At 41.8% G+C, this 24,143-nt stretch overlaps 1 protein-coding gene across 1 annotated transcript in view; it reads right to left on the bottom strand.

Annotated features, from left to right (window-relative positions):
- The window catches only part of LOC104540261 (polypeptide N-acetylgalactosaminyltransferase 10), a gene marked incomplete at its 5' end in the record, with an annotated part of 40,713 nt that extends 18,983 nt beyond the window's left edge, over window positions 1–21,730 (bottom strand). The window contains 3 exons of the mRNA XM_010184027.1: window positions 16,994–17,160; window positions 20,632–20,770; window positions 21,628–21,730. Of these exons, the coding sequence (XP_010182329.1) occupies window positions 16,994–17,160; window positions 20,632–20,770; window positions 21,628–21,730 (409 nt within the window). The remainder of the gene's footprint in view (window positions 1–16,993; window positions 17,161–20,631; window positions 20,771–21,627) is intronic.
- Between the last annotated feature and the right edge of the window lie 2,413 nt (window positions 21,731–24,143).

Below are 24,143 nucleotides of genomic sequence, written 5' to 3'. Positions count from 1 at the left end.
TGGATCAGCGACCGATCGAGGAAACAAGCCTCGCTAGGCAAAAGCTGGTTTGTCAAATCTGAGCAATTACTCAATCTTCAAATCTCACACACCAAAACTTGAATAAAGGCAATCATTCAAATTCAAATAACCTCACAGGTTTATTTGCCTTGGCTCTGGGGAACACATCCACTCCGTTCTGTACAGCAGAGGCTCCTTGGCTTCCAAAGCAGGCATGAAAGGCAGGGGCTGAAAAGGCAGACAGTGTGAAAGTGCCCCCGAACAGGGCACCAGGGAAGTTGGGTACTGGAAAAGCTCTCTAAAAAGAGCAAAGGGGCAAATAAATTTAATTTTAAGTTACGAGCTCTCTCCTATGGTGCTGACCCAGTAATTGTGCTTCAGGGGTTTTGTTACTGGAGAAAAAAAAAGGGCAAAATCCCTAGGACTGACACATGTTCTGCACCTTCTCTTTGAAGCAGTCATCACCTGCCTGCCTTCAAAGATCACCCAAACCAACTTCTTTGCTTTTGAGGCATTCCTAGCAAGCTCTTTGCCCTTTTCAGAGCTTTATTTAACGTTCCCCAGGATTTTTTGCTCACAAATGCATTTCAGTGTTTTGCCTGACAAGTCTAATTGTCCCACAGTATCTAATAGGTTTCGCTGCTCAATAGAGCCTTTAGTACTTCTTGCTGTCTAGCACGCTTTTCCCTCACCCTTTTCAAGTCTCCTCTGAATAGATCCTCTCAAAAACCTAGAAATTTTGTCCACTCAATTACAGATTTTTCAAATAAGGGCCTTCCACAGACACTAGATATATTAATAGTGCGGCTGCCTTCTTCCTGAGGCAGTGGGTAGTCTTTAAAAGCCAAAAAAAAGTCACCACCACAGTTGAACATCACAGCTCGTCCCTTGCCATTGTTAGTTTATCACAAAAGATCAGTTCATCAGAAAAGAGAACAAACAATCCTCACTTCAAACATAAATCAGCTAATCCCAAACCACAAGGTACATCTTAATTAATCTACCCAAGACAAGACACACATGAGAATGGCTGCCGGTGCTCACTGTAATAAAGGAGATAACCATCACACAGAAGCAGTCTCTTTATTTTGACAAAAACAAGAAAATGAGACTGTGAAATATCCCAGATGTTTGTATTTCACCTGTGTGCTGGTCATTTTACAGTTCAACATCACATACCTTTCTGAACTGCCCTGGTTTGTGGTGCGGTTTCATCTGTGGTGACACCTGGAGGCAGCCTAAGCAGTTCCTCCAGGGCCATGAGCCTGTTCCACAAAGCATTACCATGGTTTTGGATTTGGTCTCACACAGGAAGACACAGAGCAGCAAATGAACAAGAAGTTACTGGACTTGGTCATATTTGTAGTGATGATGATGGCTGCTTTGCTATGGATCAACTGAAGATGGGTTGATATCTATTAATGAACAAGCAGTTAGGAAGAGAGATTTCCTAATTTTTATAGTGTAACAGGAAAAAAAGCAGCACAGGAGCTAAGCTCAGGCAAATACTCTGCAAAGAGACAGCAGGAACTGACTTCCCATTCCAGTCCCAAATGCTGGGTTTGGTTCTTTAGCATTTCTTTACAACATTTCCATATTAAAAAAATATCAAACCATTTCACGCTTGCAGCGAGTAGCCAGCTCTGAGCTGCACTGGTAAGAAATGTCTCACCCATCTTTTGTTTCTGATGGCTGGAAGAAGCAAGGGAAAGCTGCAGGTACTCCATAGGCACCCATGTATTCTCATGGATCCAGGGGACACAGCACCAAGCACATCCCCAGGAGGGATGATATGCAGATAAGCTGTTCCCAATTGCTGCAGAATCTGTTTTATCATTGCATTTTATAAGGTTAAGAAATGTATCATGAATTGCAAGTGAGCAGACTTTATTGTACCTACTTTCCCTTACTAAAGAGTCACAGACTTCCAAGAGATCTCACAAAAAATGTACAAAACACAGTGACATTTACTTTTCAAAGAGAAGGTTTTCTTCTTTCCTTATCCCTGCGCTATTCCTGTCCCCCAGCCTGGTCTTTACATGCCCAGATAGAAAATATTTATTTCACTCTATTACAAATATTGTCACAATTAAGTCAATTTTTGCTTTTAAAAGAAAATCTCAAAAAAACAAACAAGTAGCGTTAACTGCTACAAAATTTTATGAGGCTTTAAAAAATATATTATAGAATCTTGTCACACTGAGTAATTTTTATTACAAGGGCAATTTTCTTTAATGAAAGTTGTTAGGTGAACTGGATGGATTCCAAAAGCTGTGCCTACTCTGGGCACAGTAATACAGCCCCAACATATAAATGAGAGTAAGATTATCTGCAGATTAAAACCTAGGCTGGTAGCTTGCTAACAGACTTTGCAATAAACTTGATATACGGTATAAACATTAACAGTACCAGTCAAGAACTACTGCTTTATTTTGAGCAGTAAATAAAACTGAGAAGATAGCAGAGAAGCGATCCCAAAGCTTTCCAAAAGAAGACTTTCTGTTCCCCTAGGTCAGATTTCTAAATGGCACTGCTTCCCATGGGCTGGGAAAGTTAAAGACGAGCAGTTGCATCACGCCTGCTGAGAACTTGAGTTTGTTTTGCTTTTAAGCAGGAGATGCTGCTTGAAAGATGGAGCTGATGACTTGAGTCATTCTCTCCCGAGACACGAAGATGGGTGTTGTTTTGAGGATGTCACTGTGCTCTTTTAGAGAAGACTGATGGTCTGGTGGCACTTTAGGACTTTCCAGAGTGCAGATGATTAAGATGACCCCCACCTCTGACTGCAGCTGCAACTGAGAGGCGCTCAACACACATTTGCTCTTTGTACTTTGAAGGATTCAAGCTGAACATTATGAATAATGTGGCCATTGCTCAGGCTTTTGAGCTGTCAAGGTCATTAATTGATCCCAGGACTGAACAGGCAGCAGATTTTTTTTGGTTCCATCCCACAAAACCTTTATTTTCACAGATGTTTAAACTCAAAGGAGCTGCAAGGCAAACACTTTACTTTCACTCAGGCGAACTGTCCTCTGCAGAGGAGGACTGGGTAAGGGTTTTAGGACTCGACACAGTTTGTTTGGCAGTAACATAGTTGGCATAAAGCCTTTTTATATATGCCCCTGTAACATCTCTGCAGTATTTGGCAAGGAAAGGAATACCAGCATTTGTGATCTTGGGATAGAAAGAAATGAACTCATTCAGTACCAGTCAGGACTTGCAACTGATACAGATTTATGTCCAGAGAAAGAATTAGGAGGGAAGCATTTCCCCTGTCCTACCAGCACAATGTTTCATGGTTCATATGTTACTTTAGAGCCTATCAGCTTTGGTTTCTGAATTTTACACTGTAAAGCACATCTGCAACCCCAGTGCCCTTGCTCGTATGAGCACCTTCAACCCAATCCAGAATGAGCAGCACTGCAGAAATCAGAGACATTCCCAGACACCTTCCCACATTACTCAGCTGTCACCAGAGAAACTGAAGTTCCCTCTGCCCTGCAGTATCATGCGTCAGCTGAGGTGCTTTGCTTCAGTTTACACACAGAAGGCTGAAGATATTACAGAGATGGGAGAGCCCTTGCACTCTGAAAATTCAGGGATCTGAAGGAGAGAGCTGGAGGATCTGCAGAATCCCGTTTTAAGCAGACAGAGCTGGTTCCCCTTCCCTGCTGGTTATTTTGGCTATTTCCCAAACACCGAAACCTGCAACTGCTCATCTGGTATTTATTTACAGGTTATCCCAGTCTCTTGTCCCTACCCTCCCACATGCAGACATGCTTGTTTAAGATTACAAATGAATCCATTCATCTTTACATAGATACTTGGCCCTAACGTGCTGTTTAACAATTTAAGAAAGAATTATACTTCTCCTGAATCTATCACAATGTGCAAGCTAGGCCTCCCTGAAATAGAAAGCTCTACATCACTGAAATTAACTTCTCTCCTTGTTTTGGTGCAGATGAGTAATCCCTTTAAATAGCAAAATGCGCTGTTATCCAAACAGGCAGCACTTACACTAGTTTTAATTTTCTTTCAATGTTTTCACCCGCTGATCACTGAAGTTGGTTGGGAGGATAATAAACTGCTTTAATAAATTGTACTATGAACACCAATCCCAGTAACAGCAAAGTGATTAAGCTGATCACAGCCTTCTGAGCTGAATCTTCTTACAGACAAGAAGAAAAAGCCTGGGAAGGGAGAACATTAATATCTGCTGCTTCATTGATTACACTTCTGTGGTAGACAAAGTGGAGGGGGCCCGGTTTCCATTGCCCATTCTGCTTCAGTGCTGGGTCTCAGCACATCTTTGCAAACAAAAACTGAGGGGGAAAAAGGGTTTCGATGTATGGGACAGCAGCTGAAAGTGAAGCACCCCACTTGCTAATATGGCTGTCACCCCTGTTTAGATTGTAGCAAAGATTAAAAGAATTGGGTTTCTGGAAATAGCATACTGACGTTTCTCTCTTTCTAAATGTTTTAAAACCAAACTTCCATTTTAGGTACAATAACGTGCACAAAAGCAGAAGCACGGGACTTAAGCAATAAGGCAGACTGCAAGTCGCTGGGTAAAGACCACTTCTGCGAGGCTGTGCCGTGTGCTTCAATAAACCCAAGTGCACAAACTTCTGCTGTCTCACCTCTACCATCAATTCCTTCCTGAATTTGCACAGGGAACTTTCTCACAGCTTCTTCCACCCTGCAGCAGACATCCAAACCCTGCTCAATTACAGCTTCAGGAAATACTAGTACTGAACAGAGACAAGGGTGTAATCTTAAAATTCACATCTACGGGCATTAGCATATAAATACACCCAGACCCCAGGGAAAGTTTCATAGGCTGCATTTCCAAGCAGGGGAATACACAGGGAATAATCATCTCAGCTAGAGCACAATCTCTTAACCTTTCAGGAAAATTGCATTTGTGAAGGAAGTTATTCCAACTGTTTCTTCCAGAGGGAATCCAGAAAAACCCATTTACTCACCCTTCCTTCAAGCTGCAAGGTTTAAGCACCTTCTGCTCATGAGGAGCAGTGAAGCCAGCCTGTGGTGTACGCATCAGGCTCTTCAGCCCTGCACTCTGACTCCCTGGTCAACCCACAACATCGATTTTTCCTCCTGTGCCATAACCCATCTTTCCCAGGGTGAACAGTCCTTCTAGCTTACTCTCTTCCCATTGCATTAAATATGTATCAAGATTAAAGCACTTGTTTAGGTTTTTTCCTCTTCTGTTGACTACATTTGATCTGAAGAGGTGAATTTGCGACTCTCAGTCACGTCCTTGTTGATTGCTTTTAACATCAGACACTGTTTTGCTGAAACACAAACTGGAGAGCTGCAGTTCTGGCCTAGGTCGCTTTTGTAGCAGCTGAAACAGGAGTGAACTCCTTGCAGCCCACTTAATATTCAACTCAAGCTTGATGTAGCCATGGTGACTAGCAGGAAGGGCACTGCTGTCCCAGCTACTGCCTTCAACCCCAGGAATTGGTGCCCTCATCTTAAGGCTAAAAAGTGTTTTTGATTATCCAGTTGTCTAACCAAGGGAATGCCTGCACTCCTGCTCAATGCTAACATAATTCTGTATTGATAAACACTGCATGGGCAGGTGAAAATACTAAAAAAAACTTGAGAACAAGCCATCATACCAATGGCATCACCACTTCCAGCAGTCCAAGGCTAACAGACGTACCACACACTGGTTCAGGATGCTGCGAATTTATACTTCACTTTCTGTACTAGAGTTAAAAACTGTGAGGGACCAGAACAGCCTTTAATTGCCTTTAATCAACATCATCAACTGCTTTCTGAGCGCTGGAGAGGCAAGCAGGGGTGCAAAAGCATTTCAGAAGTTTGCTGATGAATGCTGAAATGTTTTGGAACGTATCTCAGCTGTGAGATTAAAGCCTTAAAAGTCGGAGTTTTGCTCAGGGAAAAAAAAAAGAACAAAAGAAAAAAAAAACAAACAAAAAACTCCCAAAAATCCAACCCAAAATAAAACAACCCTCAGAGATTCAGCTTTGCCTTTATCAGCAGTATTCATGTACAAAGAAACTTCTTGGCCGAAAAATATTTGCTCTGCACAAAACAACAAAAGAGGAAGGATTCCAGCAAGCACAAGAATTAACTGAAAATTCTACTCCAGACTTTTGTCTTGAGTGTGCCATTAGGCCCAAGATGTAACCACTTGAAAGTTGCTTTGATTTGGTAGGAATGTATCCCTTTGGAGTCCAAAGGCTTTGATCTCAAGTGTTTAAGTGAGGACGAAAAACTACGAAGCCTAAAATTAACAGCACAGACCTACTGAATTTTTCCTTTGGGGCTGCAGCCAAACAAAATATTGGAAAACTAACTGACAATCCGTCATCCTACAATAACGTCCATACATTGATAACCGTGAATGACAAGGCAAAAACATGTTTGTCTTCTTGTCTGCATGTCAGAGAAAATAAAATGGAGTATTTAGCAAATGACAAATTTACCAGTACAGTTGCAGGAAAAATACAGACACATTTGACTTGTAGTAACAACCTCTGGTGAGATGAAGTTTTGTTTAGAAACTCACTCTTTACTCTTTTCTTCTAGGCTCTGTCATGGAATTGCACCAAAATGGCTACACGCACACAAATAATGAACTCAAGCTTTTATCTGCAACTGAAATGAAGCAGACAAAACTTCATTCACCAAAGCAACATCCCACTGACATTCAACAAATACAGGTTCGATATGCTGGCTGGGAATATTATCAGGCACAGCTGAGTTAAGAATTCTTAAGTTTCTGGCCAAACGATCCAAAATGTGCACTCACTCACTCACCAAAAAGGGAGGGCTCTCAATCTCGAGAAGTTACCTTAAGTGGTGTTCCGACTCAAGGGGAGAGTCCTCAACTGCAGACCCGCTGCTCCGAGGAGGATCGACTCAAATGAGTCCTCTGACAGGGCCCCATTTATACCCAAATCTGCTCTGTGGTCAATACATGGTCGTGTCAGCCCCTATTGGCTGAGGACCCCAACTTTCCTGCCTTTGACCCCCACTGTGTGGACCAGACAGGAGCTGTGAGGGGGAGGCAGTCCTGGCACCACCAGGGCCAGAAACTTTAGCACTGTCTTTGATGGGTCTTTCTCAGGTCTTTAGTAGGGTAGGTGTATCTGCCACAGCTCCTTCACTGATCAGTTCCCAATGCCCGCTCTTACTTTATTAGCAAGAAATGCAACTATTACAGTAAGTAACTGACATCTGTCAGGAAGGTCAATACATTTATTGAATGGTGAAGGACAAATCCAGGACTGTTCACAGCTGTGCTGATACCAAAACTAAAACATCTCATGGACTAAAACACCTCATCAGAAGGGAGCAGGTAGTACCAATGGCTGAAGGTACCATGCTTTTAAATCTCGAGGCTTGGCTTCCAGCAAGGTAAAATACCATGTTTCAATGGAGACATCAATGCATACGTAGCTTATGGGTAACAGGCAGCAGTGGTCCTCATGACAGTTTTTATTAGATGCTACAGTGAGTGTGAGTGTGACATTTCATTACTAAGAAAATATCACTGCAATTAAAGCTATATAGAAAAGGAAGGTGGTTTAGATTATCCATTTTTATTTTTAGATTGCAGCAGCATTGCCTTCCAATTTTATCAACGTGAAGAAGTTTCCACCTTTATCAAAGTCCCTCTGTAGGAACAGCTGCTTTGTCAATACCACCCAAAATGCATGCTTAAATAGCAGAAACTATGATTACCAACAATAGACATCACATACGAGTACTGGCAGAGGGTGTCTGAACCATATTTCCAATTAACTTCTATAGAGAAGCAGCTGTAAAGCATTAAAATGGTGTTTTGCACTGCAGCTGGCAGATATCTAGATTTCTGACTCCTAGCAGATAAGGACATGTACTTCAAGGTGAGGAGAATAAAATAAAAGCTGTTTTCCCGCAAGCTTCCGCTAATCGAAGCTTGCACACATGCACAGGGTTTCTTGGTAGCCAGCAATGCAGTTAGGTTTATTTAATAAGAGGTAAAGGAAACTCTGCTCCTCGAATATTTCTTCTTTTTTTTTAAACTTCAGTTAGCCAGATATCCTTCACTACGCAGTAATTAGCTCAGAAAGTCATAGCAAACTGGACCTTTTAAAGCCACCTCATCTCATTTCTAGAAGAATCCTTCAGCTGTAGCAACTAATCTTAAAATAAAAAATACAAGATGAAAAGTAAACTGGTTAGTTAATTTAGGCTGTCACAAAAATAGCTGAAGTAAACAACTACAATGGGCCCTCAGGTCTCCTAAAACACCAGAGAATATATTTTTAATACTCTCCAGCCATTGCCTAATGAGCAATGCAGGCTTTAGATATCCCTTTATGAAGGATATACACAAGCGCAGAAATGCTGCTTAGAGATACATTAAAAATTAATACTGAAAAAAGGAAAACATAAAACTGAATCCCATCCCCATTTCACTACAGATCCAAAGCCAGCTCTGTCACAAACAGTTGTCTAAAATATCCCACACCCACAAGACACTGACAGAAATGGAGAACAACAAATTACTCTCTTTCATGAACCTAAGCTGGACATCTGCATCAGGTTTTATTTTATTGCTCCACTTCATTTGGTGCTCACTACCAAACAGAGTATTGGTCAGTTCATGGATTCACTCCTCCACCAGTACAAATGCTCTGCAGTGCTACATGGAACTCACACTGGAGTTTGGGTAATGAACGTCACATTTAAACTGTGGGACATAACCACTTAAATGACTTTGAAGCCTATTTCACTTTGTAACATTAATGCCACTACCAGAAGCACTGATAATCACCAAAGCCCAGTCACTTTCTACATGACAAATAACAGCAGTGTTGGCTCCCATCAGAAGCATTTTAATGGTGAAATACTTAGAACTTGACCATGGCCTGAGAACTGCTCACTGCGACCTCATGCTCTTGGTAGTGTGAATTCCCAAGACAAATGACCAGACCCACAAACTGAGCACGTCAGGAGCCTGAGATCTAGTGACAGATACTCATTTCATTACTGTTTCTTCAAAGCTGTTATTCATGGGTCTAAACAGACCCGAGATATTCTGCAATGAATTCTAACAGCAAGGAAAAACCCCTATTTATTCTGTGACTTATTTACAAAAATAATCCTTTTATCAGTTGTCGGATACAATGCTTACCACAACTTCTACAGGAGACCTTGAAAGCAACGTTTAAGAAAAGGTTGTGAAAAAGCAAAGTCCTTTAAGGTAAAAAGCTCTAAAGGAATCATATTCAAAGTTCAGTAAGAAAGACTGTCACCACTTTGTCCTAAGCACAGTCACTCCCTATTCAGAGATGCACTAACCAGATGCACTTTAGTGCATTTAAGAGAAAAATACTACTTTTACAATGCATGTGCCTAAAGATGAAAAGATAATCTCTTCAGCTGCATAAATCCTTTACTGTTCCATTTAAAGATCAAAAAGAATTCAAGTATTAAACCGTTTTCTATTTCAGATACTAAGAACATGATTTCTTTCAATTAGAGCCTGGCAGATGTGGGTAATGGAACAGAGCTGCATTTGCTACGTACCTGATGCTGCACCAAATAACACATTAATCACCCCTTGCCTTGTCCCTTCAGTGCGCTACTTCACGACTTCTGCCCTTCAGACCAAATTACGCTGCCGTGGTTCAGGCAAGTAGCCTTACCCACATTTGTTTTTCCATTCAGATTATCCCATATGGCTGCCTCCAGAATTACATGTACTGCAATATAAAGAGAGATTTAAAAGGGGATTTATACTTAAAGGGGAAAAGGAGGATTTGGCTGTGGCTCTGGCACTCGGTGAACGGATCGGCTCTGCGACTCTCCTGCCATTAAACTTTCCGGCAAGCTACAGGTGTGGAGACTACACAAGGGTGCAAAGCAAAGGAATATGAGGGGGAAATATTGGTCAAAACCTCACTGCTTGGGGAAAACATTGGTTGGATTCCCTTATTAAAAGGCCTGAAAGCCCCTTGTTGCCTTTCAGAGACGCTCGAGCAGTGGCCACATGCCAACGTCTGGGCTCACAATGCTTCGCTGTCTCCCAAACGTCACAGAGCAGCTCGACTACTTGTTGCACAAAGTTTTTTTTTGCTGAAAACACACAGCTAAGAATAAAGTGGGTAAAAGTGGGGAAGAATAAGAAAAAAAATAAAAATGGCTGAAAAATTTTCAGGACTCCTAAATAGGTATAATTTTCACAAATTAACATACGGCTCAAGGGAACAGGGTAGTTTTGGAAGAACAAGCTGAAATACAGAACCTCCCTAATGACCCTCCCAAGGGAAAATGAGATCCCATACACCTTGCTTCTAACAAAATTTTCTCCTCAAAATCAATTATCACCTAATACACATGCCTCTTGGATAACCACATCCTAAGATATACGGTGTTTAATCCAAATGCCAGAAGGTTGACTTCGCAAATGTCATTGTCACACTGGGTTAAATACATCCAAGTACCTCAGCTGAAACTGTTACTCCCAGACACAGGTGCGGAATTTGACTGGTTACTGGAAGAAAAATGTTAAGTCTGCATGTATTGCCATTGTACAGACATACAGTGCCGTAAGGCAGACAGCCCAGCTGGGTTAACACTTCCAGAATAACCCTGATGTTTGTAGACTGCAGTATTTTCAGTGCTGCCACACTCAACTTTATTGCTGTACCAACACAGCACTTTGCATATAATGCACGCTTTAGAGGTGACTGATGCCGTGGTTCTCATTCTTCAACAAGGGACAACGGTTGCTCTAAAACACTGTCATTTACACAAAAGTAGTTCTAAAAAATGAGTAAGAACAGGTTATCCATCAATATGCAAATAATTGAATGCTGAAAAGGGACTTTTATATGAAATTTAAGCATGTAGCCACAATCACTGATTTCTGTCAAGCTAAGCTATAAAGATAAACCCAAAGCACTTCCGAACCACCCATGTGGTGTGAACATTTTCCTCCCTGCTCAGAGCTAGCCTCAAGTACACGGCAAGATGTTTCTTTTCAATGACATTCAGCAATTAAGTCACTGCCTCCTAGCACACAGCAAGCTTACAATGCCTTGAATAATTTAAAATTTTCGATTGCTGCAATGGGTGAAAAGGTCAAAACCCAACCATGATTTACATTAAAGCAAAGGCTGAAAAATACATGGTGTCAGTGTGTTCCAGATAAACAAACAAATGCAATTAGTTAAGTTTTAGAGGTATTAGTGTTCCCTAGATAGTTAAATACCCTTTGGTGACTTGACAAGGGAACTAGGGCATCGGGACACATAGGATACTTGTACAGCCCATCTTATTAGGTCTCCTCTACCGACAGTTTGGATTCCCTCACTCTTCATTTTTTTCTCACCTATAATAGACTTCTTGACTTTCAACATTGCCTCCCACAACATCCTTATGGACAATCTGATGAAATCTGGGCTTAGATAAGCACTGAGGTGGACAGAAAACCAGCTGAGCCCTACGAGCACAAAGCCGAGCTGGACACCTGGACTGTTATGAGCTGTGCACCCCAGGGGCCAACACTAGGGCTAATACCACTCAACATCTCCATCCAAGACCCACGTGCTGGGACTGTGCGCCCTCAGAGGGTTTGGAGATGATACAGGCATGGCTGAGATGTCACTCAGAGGGACTCTGACATGCGAGAGAAATGGGCCAAGAGGAACCTCCTGAAGTTCAACAAAGGCAAATGCAAATCCCTGCATCCAGGGAGGACCATCCCATGCACCTGTACTGACTGGGGACCCAGCGGCTGGAACGGAGCTTTGCAGAAGAGGACCTGAAGTACAAGAAATATTGCTTAAACATAAGGATTTTTTTTAAACTAACCCACTGTAAGAGTGATTGAACAGCAGAACAGGTTTCTGAATTTTCAGAATTTGAGTAAGAGCTCAAGAAACCTGCTGCAGCTGAGCAGAGGGGTTGGGTTAGATGATCTCCAGACATCCTTTCCAACCTCAACTATTTGTGATTCTGTATGTGCTCCAGTCCAGGCTCCACCTGAGAGGTAACTCTTCTCCAAAACAGACAGGAGAATTTGACTTCTGCCTTTCACTCAATGGTAGTACATACTTCATGTTCCACTGCTGTACAGAGCTACCAAATACGTATTGGGGAAAAACAAAGAACATTTAGACAAGAATCCTGCAAGGAGAAAATGTGCCACCCTCTGCCTTCTGTTCTTCCAGCTCAAGGCTGTTAATTTATCTAGTGACAGACAGAGGACAGCTTGACTTTTGTTCATGCAAACATGGAGATAGCTTATACAGCAGAGGTGTCCACAAGCTACGAGAATTAGATGCAGACCAACAATCCGTTTTGTACAAGACAGACACTAGAGATGAACAGCTTGATTTCTCCCAACCACAGCCAGATTAACACTGTAGGTCTAGGGACTGAAGCTGACCCTGAAGAATCCTGAACTGCCTGTGTGTTATTCATTGCCTGCTATCAACAATAAAACACCATCAGAGAGGACACAAAAACCTGCGGTGTTACAAACTGACCTGCATTTCAACTCTTCTTTCCCTCCTCCCATTTCTGTGATATAATAGAACCCACTTACTGCTCAGCAGCATTGCAATTAAATAATCAAAAAGCAAACAAATTTCACATCTGACAGTCCCCAGGAGAAAACTGATACATATGAAAAAAGCATTTAGTTTACTTAGGGCCATTCTGGTAACAACATGCTCAGAGGGATATAATTAGTACCCTGCAAGCCAGCATATGAAAAGGCTTAATTTAACTGAGATCAGGACTAAAGAATAGCTATAGAAATTAAAAGTGAAGCCACAAATCCACACAGGACTGCTAGAGCTAAGCATTTTTATAATCAGGAATTCTGAAGTTGTAATTCAGATGTACTGCATTCTGATTTCTGCTTATCTGGAAGGGTAGGTGTTATTTTGGACCACCCTGAAATAGCTGAGGTTAATCCGTGGTCAGTCTGTGGGTCCTTAGCAGTTCTCAGTCGCGTGCAGGAAGAGGTAGACAGCGCCGGGCAGGTTAATTCTTATTCCTTCAACCACAGTCTGCTGAACTGGTGCCTCCCTCCTCAATATAACCTATATTCTTCTGCACATTAAATGCCTACAATTGTTTTGAAATGCTTATGGTCAGGAGAAGAAAGTCCTTGTATCACAGACATCCCAACTAAGTTCGTGGGGGAAAAAAAAGCATAACCTATTATAACAGTCTCAATGGGAATGCTGTGTTGATAATAGAAACTACTATTAGAAAAAGTAGAAGATAGCTCTACAATATTTACTCTGTTATGATCAATGGCGTATGCTGGAAAGCAGCTCCTTGTAAGCTAACCCAGCCTAGCAAGGGAATGCCCACAAAGGAAGATTCAGGTGTCAGCAAAGACGGCTGCTGGAGGTGACAACAAGGAGGAGAACTGGATGGTAGCACTGTGCTGAATTAGACTGATCCCACCGACAGAGGCCTTTCCCAGAGCACTGTGGCTGATGTGGAATCCAGCACTAAATTTGTTTGAAGCAAGCCTAGATTTTGATCATTAGCTTTATAACTACAGGCATGCAAAAAAAAATTAAAAAAAAATCCAGAGAGCAAGTTGTTCCAGCACATTTTGATTTTTCAAATACAAAGCACAGGAAATATTTCAAAAACATGACTCGTAAAGCTTTTACTGCTTGCTGTTAAGATCTGCTGTCATCAGGACAGCCTTTTTTGGTTGAAAAATGGTTATTGCTAAAGGTCACAGAATTGTCTCTCTCAAACAAATGAAGAAACAAATGGCTGTTGACACTTCCAGATGATGATTCATCTGTCCGAGAGCTCCGCTAATGCAAGGAAACAGCTGCCTCTCAGGTATGCTGCAGAGCACAGCAGCCACCAACTAACCCAGAAACCTGTCTTCACTCTCCCATCACTTTGTAAGCCAACTTCTCAACCCTCTTCGTAGTCATGGCAAAAATTCCTTGCTCTCAAGCTTAAAAACAGATGAAAAACATATGAAAGTAAAGTTGTCTGTCAGAAAAAAACCACTGTTGTGCGCAGTAGCCAGGTTTCCATATTTAGTATTTCTATTATTAGCAAAGTGCTCTTTACTTGGTGGGAAGCAAAGATTCTCCATGTATGAGATACACAGATGAAAGAGGCTGATGGATTGGCACTAACGTCATCACCTACAGAAACCAGTGCAGAACGGGAGAGCAGCGCGAACAGGACCTCGAGGGCAGCTCGGCAGAGCCCGGACTGTTTAACCCCAGCACGGGTCAGTACACAAGAAATGATAGGAAGAGAGATACAGTTTCCTCGCCAGGGAAAGCCATGTTCTTCAAGATTAGTCTTTTTAAAGAGTTATTAAAGTGCTAGAGGTCTGTTCAGACAACCCTCAAGCCAAAGACCATCGTGAGGTACAGCAGAGTATATCTAATATTTTATCCTGTCAGGGCAACCTCTCGATTAAAATAAATTAACAATGGATTTTTATGGAGCGATTATCCTTTTCATCTTCTGCTTTTCAGTAGAGTTTATAATGACTATTTACTGATCTCTTTGGGGAAGAAGATGACATTTACTGTTCATACTATGCCTCTCTGATCTCATATGTGACCTCTACTATCACTAAACCCAACAGTGATTCTGTGATTTTAGAAGATGCTGTTACAAATCTGTAGGTCAGCATTTGAAACAGAAGCACAGCATTCCACCTTGGACACAACAGAGAGGATCATTTATTTATGATTTTCAAAGAAAATCAAGAAATCTTTCATCATTCTTTTCACTGCTTATGGGCTCTGTGGGTTGAAGTGCTTGGGTTTTGTTTTTTTTTAAATACATACAATGGATAAATTAAAATGAGAAATTTGTAACCAGCAGCCTATCAAGTCAAGATCACATGTTTAGTACTTAACGGCCTCTTGAAGACTATGGATCTATTTAAACCCATGGAGGGATGTCGCAGCTAACTCCAGTGTGGTTAAGGAAGAAGGCTGACTGCTGGAAAAGGAGCAGCAGGGAGCAGGGTACACTACAGTGCAGGTGCAGAACTGACAGCACCGAAGGAGAAATGTTTCATCCTAACCAGCAATTGTCCCAGCATGCATAGATCAACTGAGCTAGCCTGAAACACTGGTTTAAAAAACCAAAAAACAAAACACCTTTTTTATTAGCGCTCTCTTTGCCTGTGTGTCATCCTCTTGCCCTGGCAGTTCAGCTCACTGTCCAACACCAGGAGCCTTTTATGCTCATCCATAAATAGATGCTGCACACAAATTAATCTCAGCTACTTCTTGCAAGCATTGTATGAACGATGGATGACTGACGAGGAAGAGCTTGCACCTTATCTTATCAGAGGCAGGTGGAACAGCAAGAGAGAGCTGGACGAACAGCACGTGTACAGACTGACAAGGAGCAGGGGCGGGAGTGCTCTCTTTCACCTGGTCAGAAGGGCACGTCTAGAGAACAAAGAAAACAGATCCACAGGAAACCAGATTTCATTACTTCCACTTCTCTCAAAAGGAACTTGTTTGTACAATTCAGCTGTGGTTACAGCACGAGCTTGTCTAATTTGCTTCTAGACTGAGTAGCAATAAAGAGACCTTGTTGGGAGGCTGGGGGGGTTTCCCCCCTCCCTTTCTCCCCAGCTTAGTCTGAAAAGCCTCTAAAGAAATACCTATTTCATATAACATTGATTTGTTCAAACCAGCATGCCTTGCTTGCAAACTCGTTAGAGAGGTACTTTAGAACAAACACTACAGCTGTTAGTTAGTCCTTATTAGAAAATCAGTGTAAGTCAGAACACTAAATACTCAGGAGCTTGTTTCCAAGCTCATTTTAGGAGCTTCCTAGGTGTCAGGTTTTTGGAGGTGTATCCTTTAGTATCCACGTAGAGCTCTTTTCCCCCAGTTGAGTAATTTCAGTGGCAGGACTCTTGAACTCTGCACTGACAATGCTGAATAGTCTTAGTAATTTTAAAGGAGACAAAAGAGTTGCTAGATCTGATCACAATGTCCTAAAGTCACTGTACTCTACAACACAGAACACCAGCTACTTCAGACAACTTTTCATGTGATCCTTCTAGCTGTGCAATGTCTACATGATAAAGGCATTCATTTGTCCTTCACTTGATTGCCTTTTTCACCATAGCAAGGGTACAAACTACAAGACATGAAGTAAACTCTAGCTTCATTTATATCACATAGCATTTAAATGGTTCAGTGAAAAAGATCCCTTGTCTTTCTGTTACAGAACAAGTAAATTCAGCAACTACATCACCACGTTGCTGCTGCAATTACAACTAGTTGTTCCATTTGTGGTGATGAGCTATGCCAGTGACTATGCATCTTTGCATGTAGCACTTAAACCCAGTCCCAAATGACTGCTCCTGGCAGTGCAGTACAAAATAAGGAGAGCAGTTGCAAGCAAGAGCAGTCAAAGTTTTGGATGTTGCAGATTTACTTTTCAGGAGCAAAATGTTTAGGAGAAACGTAAGCCAAACCATAGGCAGTACAAGGTAGAAACCTTTTATCAAGGCTTCTTTTACTGTTTCCTGTGTCTAGAAAAAATAAACCAAAAATCACAGAATGTGAGGAGGGAACTATTCCACCCTCTTTTAAATTTCCTTTTCTAATTTTTAATTTTATTTTTTTTTAATTCCAAGTGTCAAACATTTAACCCTGGGGTTAATCATTAAGGGCTACGCAGGCACTTAGCAGAATATTAAAACCAGCTTCCTTGTTTATACCCATTGTGCAAAACACAGGACAGCCCATGCCATTAGGAACTCAGCTAGCACAAACTGAATACGGAACATGAGGTTTTTGCTAGGCTTTTGACCTTTCAAATCAACTGGAGCAAGGTTCACCTGGGCTCTGCTGTTGCAAGTAGAAAACTTCATTATGCACACGTTTGCAAGCTCATTGATCCTTTAGGTAGGTAAGCACAGATAGATAAACACGGTAGAGATGTCACACACAAATGATCATACCTCTGTCACTGAAGTCATCCACCAGCACGATCTCTGCTATCAGCTCCGGAGGGGAGCGGTTTAGGACACTGTGCACTGTCCGGAGGAGGGAGGACCATCCTTCGTTGTGGAACGGTATTATCACGCTGGTGTTCGGAAGCTTCTCCAGGTACAGCTTATTCTTGCAGCTGGACATAGACAGAGTAAGTCAAAAGGCGGTGCCAAAAACCACCAGCACTTCCATATTAACTACATAGATCAACCTCCAACCTCTACCAAAGGCTTCCTTTGCCATGCTGGACAATTATTCAAATCATACTTTTCCTAAACAAACAATCTTGTCCTCTCTGTTTTTCAGCAGGTCTAGTTTGACACCTGGGATCAGTTCTGCAGACAGAAGTGAAGGCTGGGCTTTGAACACAAAGCACTGCAGAACTTGGGATTAAGCTGGAGAGTTAGGTCTGCAGAGACCCCATATGGACCCTTGGAATTTGGGGATATATCCATATAGCATTTATCTTCTTAATTTTGAAATGGGGGTAATGGTCTCTTGCCTTGTGGGGGTGTTTTCAAGGTAACAAAGAAAATTCAAACTGCTACAGTAAGCGCAGTGTTTATTTTCCTGTAGGTGTGGCCCTAAGTGGAGTCTGAACCTTGTTAAACAGGTTCATCTAAGACCATACAACAAACAACCGTAGTTAAAAAATATCCAGCAGCTGTTCACTAGGGGACAACAATCTATTACAGCCTAGAACCCCACGTGTCAGTGCAAAACGGAGAACAGAGATTTATGAATAGACGGATGTCCTTGCCAGCAGGGCAGGCTGTCCTGTTCCCATTAGCAGGGGAGGGAGGCCCCACTCCACTCCCTGCCACAGCACCAGTGCTCTTGCCCAGCCTGCACCAGAGCCGATTTGCAGACTCAGGCTTTCTCTACGTGCACAGCGCAGCGCACACATGCAGGCAGTAACTCCCTCCCTGCTCCCCGGAAGGGCAGATGCCAATGAAAATGGCTCTGGCAGCGGCAGCTTTTTCCTGGTGTCTTTCCCAGGGAATGGAGAAGGATGCACCTATGTTACACAAGCTCAATAAATCTGTGGTTAAAGGAAGTTACTCTGGTGCCTGTGTGAAAGGACAGTAGCTTATTCTGAGTCTAATGAATTGTCTTGGGGTGCTGCCAAGAACTTGCAGGCTATGGCTGCAATGCACAGATGCAAGATGCAAAATAAAGCTGCGTGGACTGCTTTCATCCAGCCCTTAGCACTGCAGTCTTAACTTTCTTCTGAGATAGCTCCTAGCTATAATTCTGTTCCAATATGAAACAAAAGCCCCCACATCTCTTCTAACTCTTCTTAAACTGGAGTTCTCATTTTCTAACTTGAACAAGTAGGAAACTTTAGCTATTAAATTTAGCCATTAAGCCATGGCGAGAAATTGTTTCCCTCCAGCTACCACATCTACAATTACTTTACAAGACCTGCAAAATTAGTATTTAATATTAAAAAGCCCAGAAGCATGTAAAGGAAACGTTAGCAGGGGAAGACATGACTGTTGACAAAAAGTTGTGGGTGCACCAGGTTGATGCAGTACATGCCCTCCCCAGGCTGCTCAATTCACAGAAAGCAGAGGCAATGCACTGTTTGATACATAAAGGTCCTCACGAACCATCTCAGAAGTGAGCAAACGCATTGGCTGCTGCTCTGTCCTTCCTACCCAAGCCACCTGTTGGGGAGAATCCCAACCGTGGCCCCAAAGCTTAGGACAGGACAGATGCAGTGTTCTTCCCCAGTTCACCTTCTCCTTACACTCCCTGCTGTCTACAGGCACATCCCCAACTGACGTCTCTATTATCCCTTACTGTATGGGAAATGCCAGCTAAAATAAGCTAGCTAAAATGCTAGCTAAAACACAGCTCCCTTCTTTCTAGAACGCTCTTTATGAGTTTTGTCTCAGCCTAACTTCATTATAAATTGCCCTCATGAACCTCCTAAATAAGACAAACCATACCACTTCAAGTGTTATCTTTTTTAATGGGCACAGGGAATGCACAACAGACCTTTTCAGTCATGAATTCCTCTACTGCTAATCTCTGTTACACAGAACCCCACTCCCTGCCCAGCTAATCCTAGTATCCATTATATACACACCGTTTATCCTCTCCTTGAGGCCTCCACAATTACAACTTGCTACACTGGGGGAAAAGGATGTGTCAAGCAACAGGCAAACCAGCTGCAGTGGTATCACTAATCACAGCTTAAGGCGTTGGTGACCCAGACACGTCACTTCTTAATTTTAAATGGGGACTGGAGTTAGAAGTTTCACATTTTAAAAAAGTTTAAATAGCAGGATTAGCAACGAGGAGTCAGAAACTTTGGGAAACAATGGGGAATGTGATGTTATATATTAAATCCTCAGATGAGGAATTACTGGCGTTGTCTGAAGTTTAAATTCTCAGAGCCCATGGCAGCCTCTATAAATGGAGGTCAGCTATAATTTAGGTTAGCAAACTCCAACTGTACTTCATAGCACTTGAGTATGGGCTGATCAGCAAGCATCTTCAGCCACCTGATTTATCTCTATGTTTAAACATTTCAGCTGCATGCCTAAAATATTTACGGAGCTATACTCACTGCTCTGGTTTATGACTATATACAGAGAAAGGGTGTCAAGCCAGTGTGTTTGATTAGTTTGCTGTGACAGCTGAAGAGGTAATCTCTCAAATGTTCAGCTAGCAAATTATAAAACCTGACTTCTGGAAACTACATTTAATGAATGAAGTAGACGTTGAATTCAGATTCACCAAACTGTGATAAAAATGACTTTACACAAAACAAGCTTTCATACAAACGTCTAACAATGCTTTCGGATTAAGAACTGCACAAACAGTATTTAAAATCTATCAGCTTTGTATAAGCTAGAGGTAAGTCCTAACTGAAGCACTTCTGCTAGTGAAAACTCCTCCTGGCTTGCACAAAATCCAGTTTGACACCATCTTGAAGGAGAGTGTCCAGAAACAGATGAACTCAAAAGGCAGCATTCAACTGGAACTAGTTTCTACTCATAAACCCTCATGAGGAAGATGTCAACTGCAGATAAAACTCTTCATATACACCTGAGTGTAGCTATCAAATCTTGTTCTGCTCCTGAGCAGTTCATGGTCATTTCCAGCTGTTGGCCAACATAAGAACTGGGCAGTGTGTTTAGTGACAAAGTCATCACCCAGCGGCACTCAGGGCACTTGTCAGACATTTACATCAGTTTTCACTACAGAAATAAATTGCTCCACTTTATGAGTGCCTAAAAATTGTTGGCTCTGTCAGCAGGCTCAGGAGCTGAACTGTCACATTGCAAGACGTGAAGTAGCCACCTCTGGGTTAAGTTCAAGATCTCCTCTGCACAGGGCTGCAATGTTTTTGGTAATTTTAAGTCTTCTGGAATCGAAAGGGCATTTTTTCCCCTCAGACTCGGTCTCCTCTATTTCCCATTCCAACTACTACACACTGCCCTTTGTTAAGGAGGCAACAGGACCCATCCGCGAAAGGACTGTGTTTGATGAACAAAGGTACAAGAGTCCCTAATAAAAAGCAGCACACTCCTGCAGATGTGGCAATTTAGGGCTTGTAAACATTCACTTGTGGAAATGCAAACTATATACTCACTTTGGATGTCTGATGTCTGGAAGGGAACGATTCAGAGAAATTTTATCACTCACAAAGATATTAAAGCCATTTTCCCTGTATGCTTGGTCCACTTGCTCTGCATCAGTCATTGGGTAAGGTTTTCCCTGCTCTCCATTTCCTATGGATGGACAGAAAGTAAACATGCATCGTTACTACTAATTGGTGCTTAACTGGCCAGAAACTAATCCATACATCAGAAGGAGAACAATCATCTTACAGCCCTTTGAAAATTCCTTCATTAGTTTTGTGCTCTGTGTCATACTTAGCATTTGGTCAACCATGTCAACCTAACGATTTTATTTGATAAGCAGTTTTGCTACAGACCAGCCAGCTGTGCAAAGCGTAGAAGTTAAGAAGTCTTCCTTCTAACATCAGAGGCTGATAAGGGGCTATGGGAACGCTGCGGAGGATCTATAGGATGTTTTTTGTTTCATTGGAGGACGAATACATATGGCTTGAATACCTCATCACTGCTGCTTTTTTCAGCACAGATGGATATGTATATTTAACAACCTGAGCTCTCACAGAGGAGGCAGAGCCCTTGCAGACGCACCACTGTAAAGCCGTGCCGTTCAAAATGGGCCCTTTTATGCGATGTAAGACAAAACCCAGAACTACGGAATAAAACTTGCATGAATGTTATAATCGAAAACATTTTTCTTACATCTCTTCTTCCTTTCTCAATCTCCCATCTTTGGGAGAGGCTCAGATGTAAATTTTTTAGTAAGCTTCTTAAAAATCAATACTGCACCTACCCTAAAAATACCAGAATGTTACAAACATATTTTTACTTCAAAGTGGTTATTTTGTAGTTGGAGAAGGCTTTAACTGAGGTTAACATACCGTAACTGTTCCATCACGTCAAGAACTTCAGATTGACTCTGAAATGGAGTATGTTGTTTTGTACTCAGCCTACCAAATAATCAAACTAAATTACAATCTGTATTAAAACATTTTAATAGTAATCTTACATACCTACACGCTCAGAGTCCCTCCGTATAGCTTCTTTGTTATGCCAGTCCTTTTTCCTTTGTCCATCACCAAAGTAAGGGTCTTTCTTTTGCCTCACATACGACGCCTTTTAAACAAAAGATTGGATATATTAAATACACAGCATGTGAAACCTTTCCTGAATAGCCTCCCCTTCCTATAAGATGAGATTAAACATCTTCCTTAAGGTAAGACCATCACAAGCAAGGAGTTTTTACCCTGAAAGGGGTGAGGGAGGAAGCAAGTTTTGCTTGTCTCAGAGCAGTAATTTATCTATAGCTGCTAAGCGATATTTTTGTCAGGGCACCATCAGGTATGCAGATCAGTATCCTTAATCAGGGATTCTATTAAAAACTCCCATTTTCATTTCGAAAACATCCAATACATCTTACATCCTATTTAATTAACAATAAAGCTGTAATGGGAGACCTATTGCAGGATCATTATTAATGAGCACTACTATACCTGAATAAAAAAAAAAAAAGATTTAAAAGGTCATTTATTAAGACTCTTGCTGCTCAGCTTAAAAGCACATTTTACACAAGGCATGAGCCTGCATTGAACCCAATTAGAGCTCCTCTCTTCATGACGTTGTTCATGAAATTCAAAAGCAACGGGTGCTTTGGGAACAAGTCAGCAAATGAAAGATGGGGTGAACTCAGGATCAAACAGACCATGGTGCGTGGAAAGAAAACCATGATACATCTCAAACACTGACATCCTCCAAATCCAAGTGAAATACCTATATATAAAAATACATTTAAGTAGAGTTTTGGGTCAAGAAGAGAACATCTTCTCTGAGAATGGGTTTTCAATTATCTTGTAATATGCTGGTAGAGTGTAAGTGCAAGTCATTTGTAGCATCGTTAGTGCATAAGTAGTTACACAAATAACCTAGAAGTTTTTCCCTTCTAATTTCTCATGACCTGCAGAGCAAACTCCACAGGCTAGAACTTCCTAGAAAGCGAGAAAGGAAAAAGAAAAGCTTTCCTCCTTGGAGCGCAAGAGGTTTAAAGTCTCACTAATGTGTCAATCAAGCCAAACAACCAGCAAAAAGCAACAGTTGGCGTAGAAACCTTGCAGGGTTATCAGGCATCTTTGGCATCTGGGACAGAGGCATTATTTGCCTGACTAGTTAAATGACAAACTCTTTGTTTTCATGATTAGATTTGTTTTGGGAAAATAGGACATTTCACTTGCTATTCCAAGGCACCAGACTGATGGAGTTCACCTTGCTGCAGTCTGACACATGAGCTCTGACAAACCCCGCTGAGAAGGTTGAACTCCCCACTACACCCCCGCTCTTCTGCAGCAGCCAGCAGGAAGGGAGCACTTGTTAGAGGTTGTCCACTCCAGCTTGGATTCCTGTGTATTACCTTACACAACCATCAGCGAAGACAGGTTTCAGCTAAGATGTCAAAGGGAAGGAGAGAGGCCAAATGCGGGTGCGTGCTCTGCTGCACCAGCTCTGTTACGGGTGGTAACCCTGAGCAGAGTAACTGCATGAAAACCTTCAGTTGTGCTGGGTGTATCACCATGTGAAAAGGGTAATAAACCAGTGGCCTAAAAGTAATAGAGCTCAATCTGATTAAAGCTGGCCTGTGAACTATTAGAATTTGTTTGTGTTTTGGGTTCTCCTCCACCCCACATACATACACACACGTAGGAGATTTTAATTTAGACTAGATCCTTGCAATTAAGGATCACAGAATGATTTACACTCAGCTCCTTGACTGATCTGACAAGACATTTGGCAGACGGCAATGTACCTGGCAGAAGTCAAATTTCATTCAAGAAACCAGACACTCAGTTACACATTTCAATTAACAAGCATCAATACTCAGAGCATTCCCCTCCCTGCCCCCTGCTCTTTAATTCTATTTTCACTGAGGAAGAGCTCACGGGCACTCAGGATGGACAAGTCAGACACACAGCTAGTTCATGATGTGAAAAAGCATTAAGGAACTTCCACTCATGTCACCAGGAACTAACAAGGACATGGTCTGAAAAATACTAAGGATGCAGGAAGATGGAGGGAAAGGAATCCTCAGGGTGCCATGGGAAGAGCAAGACCATGCTATGGGATGTGATTAACAGTGGTGATAACCAGACAGCTGCCAGAAAATGCAGGAAAGGACAGAAAGGACCCAGAAGAAAAGTGACCACATAAAGAAATATCCCAGTAGAGCCATATTTAGATGGTGTACTTGACTTCTTTTATCTACCCAATGATTCCTTCATTTTCTTCATCTCTGTCATCTGTTCTTTTATTCTCTACTCTGATGAAGTTATACGAATCAAAAGCAATAGCTCATTTTTATGTTGTTAATTACGGTCCCTTTAGCACATGAACTCTACTATTCTAAACCCTTACTTCTGTTCAAATACAGCAACTGGCAGCACCTTCTTGAACTTCCCTCTGCACCCATTAGGACATAAAACAAAGATCGTGACCAGCAATGCAACGTCTTCAGTTCACCTCTGTCTGCACCCATGGAAGA

Source organism: Mesitornis unicolor, unplaced genomic scaffold (assembly GCF_000695765.1).
Source record: "Mesitornis unicolor isolate BGI_N332 unplaced genomic scaffold, ASM69576v1 scaffold1195, whole genome shotgun sequence".
NCBI lineage: Eukaryota > Metazoa > Chordata > Aves > Mesitornithiformes > Mesitornithidae > Mesitornis > Mesitornis unicolor.
This window is presented reverse-complemented; position numbering and strand designations above follow the sequence as displayed.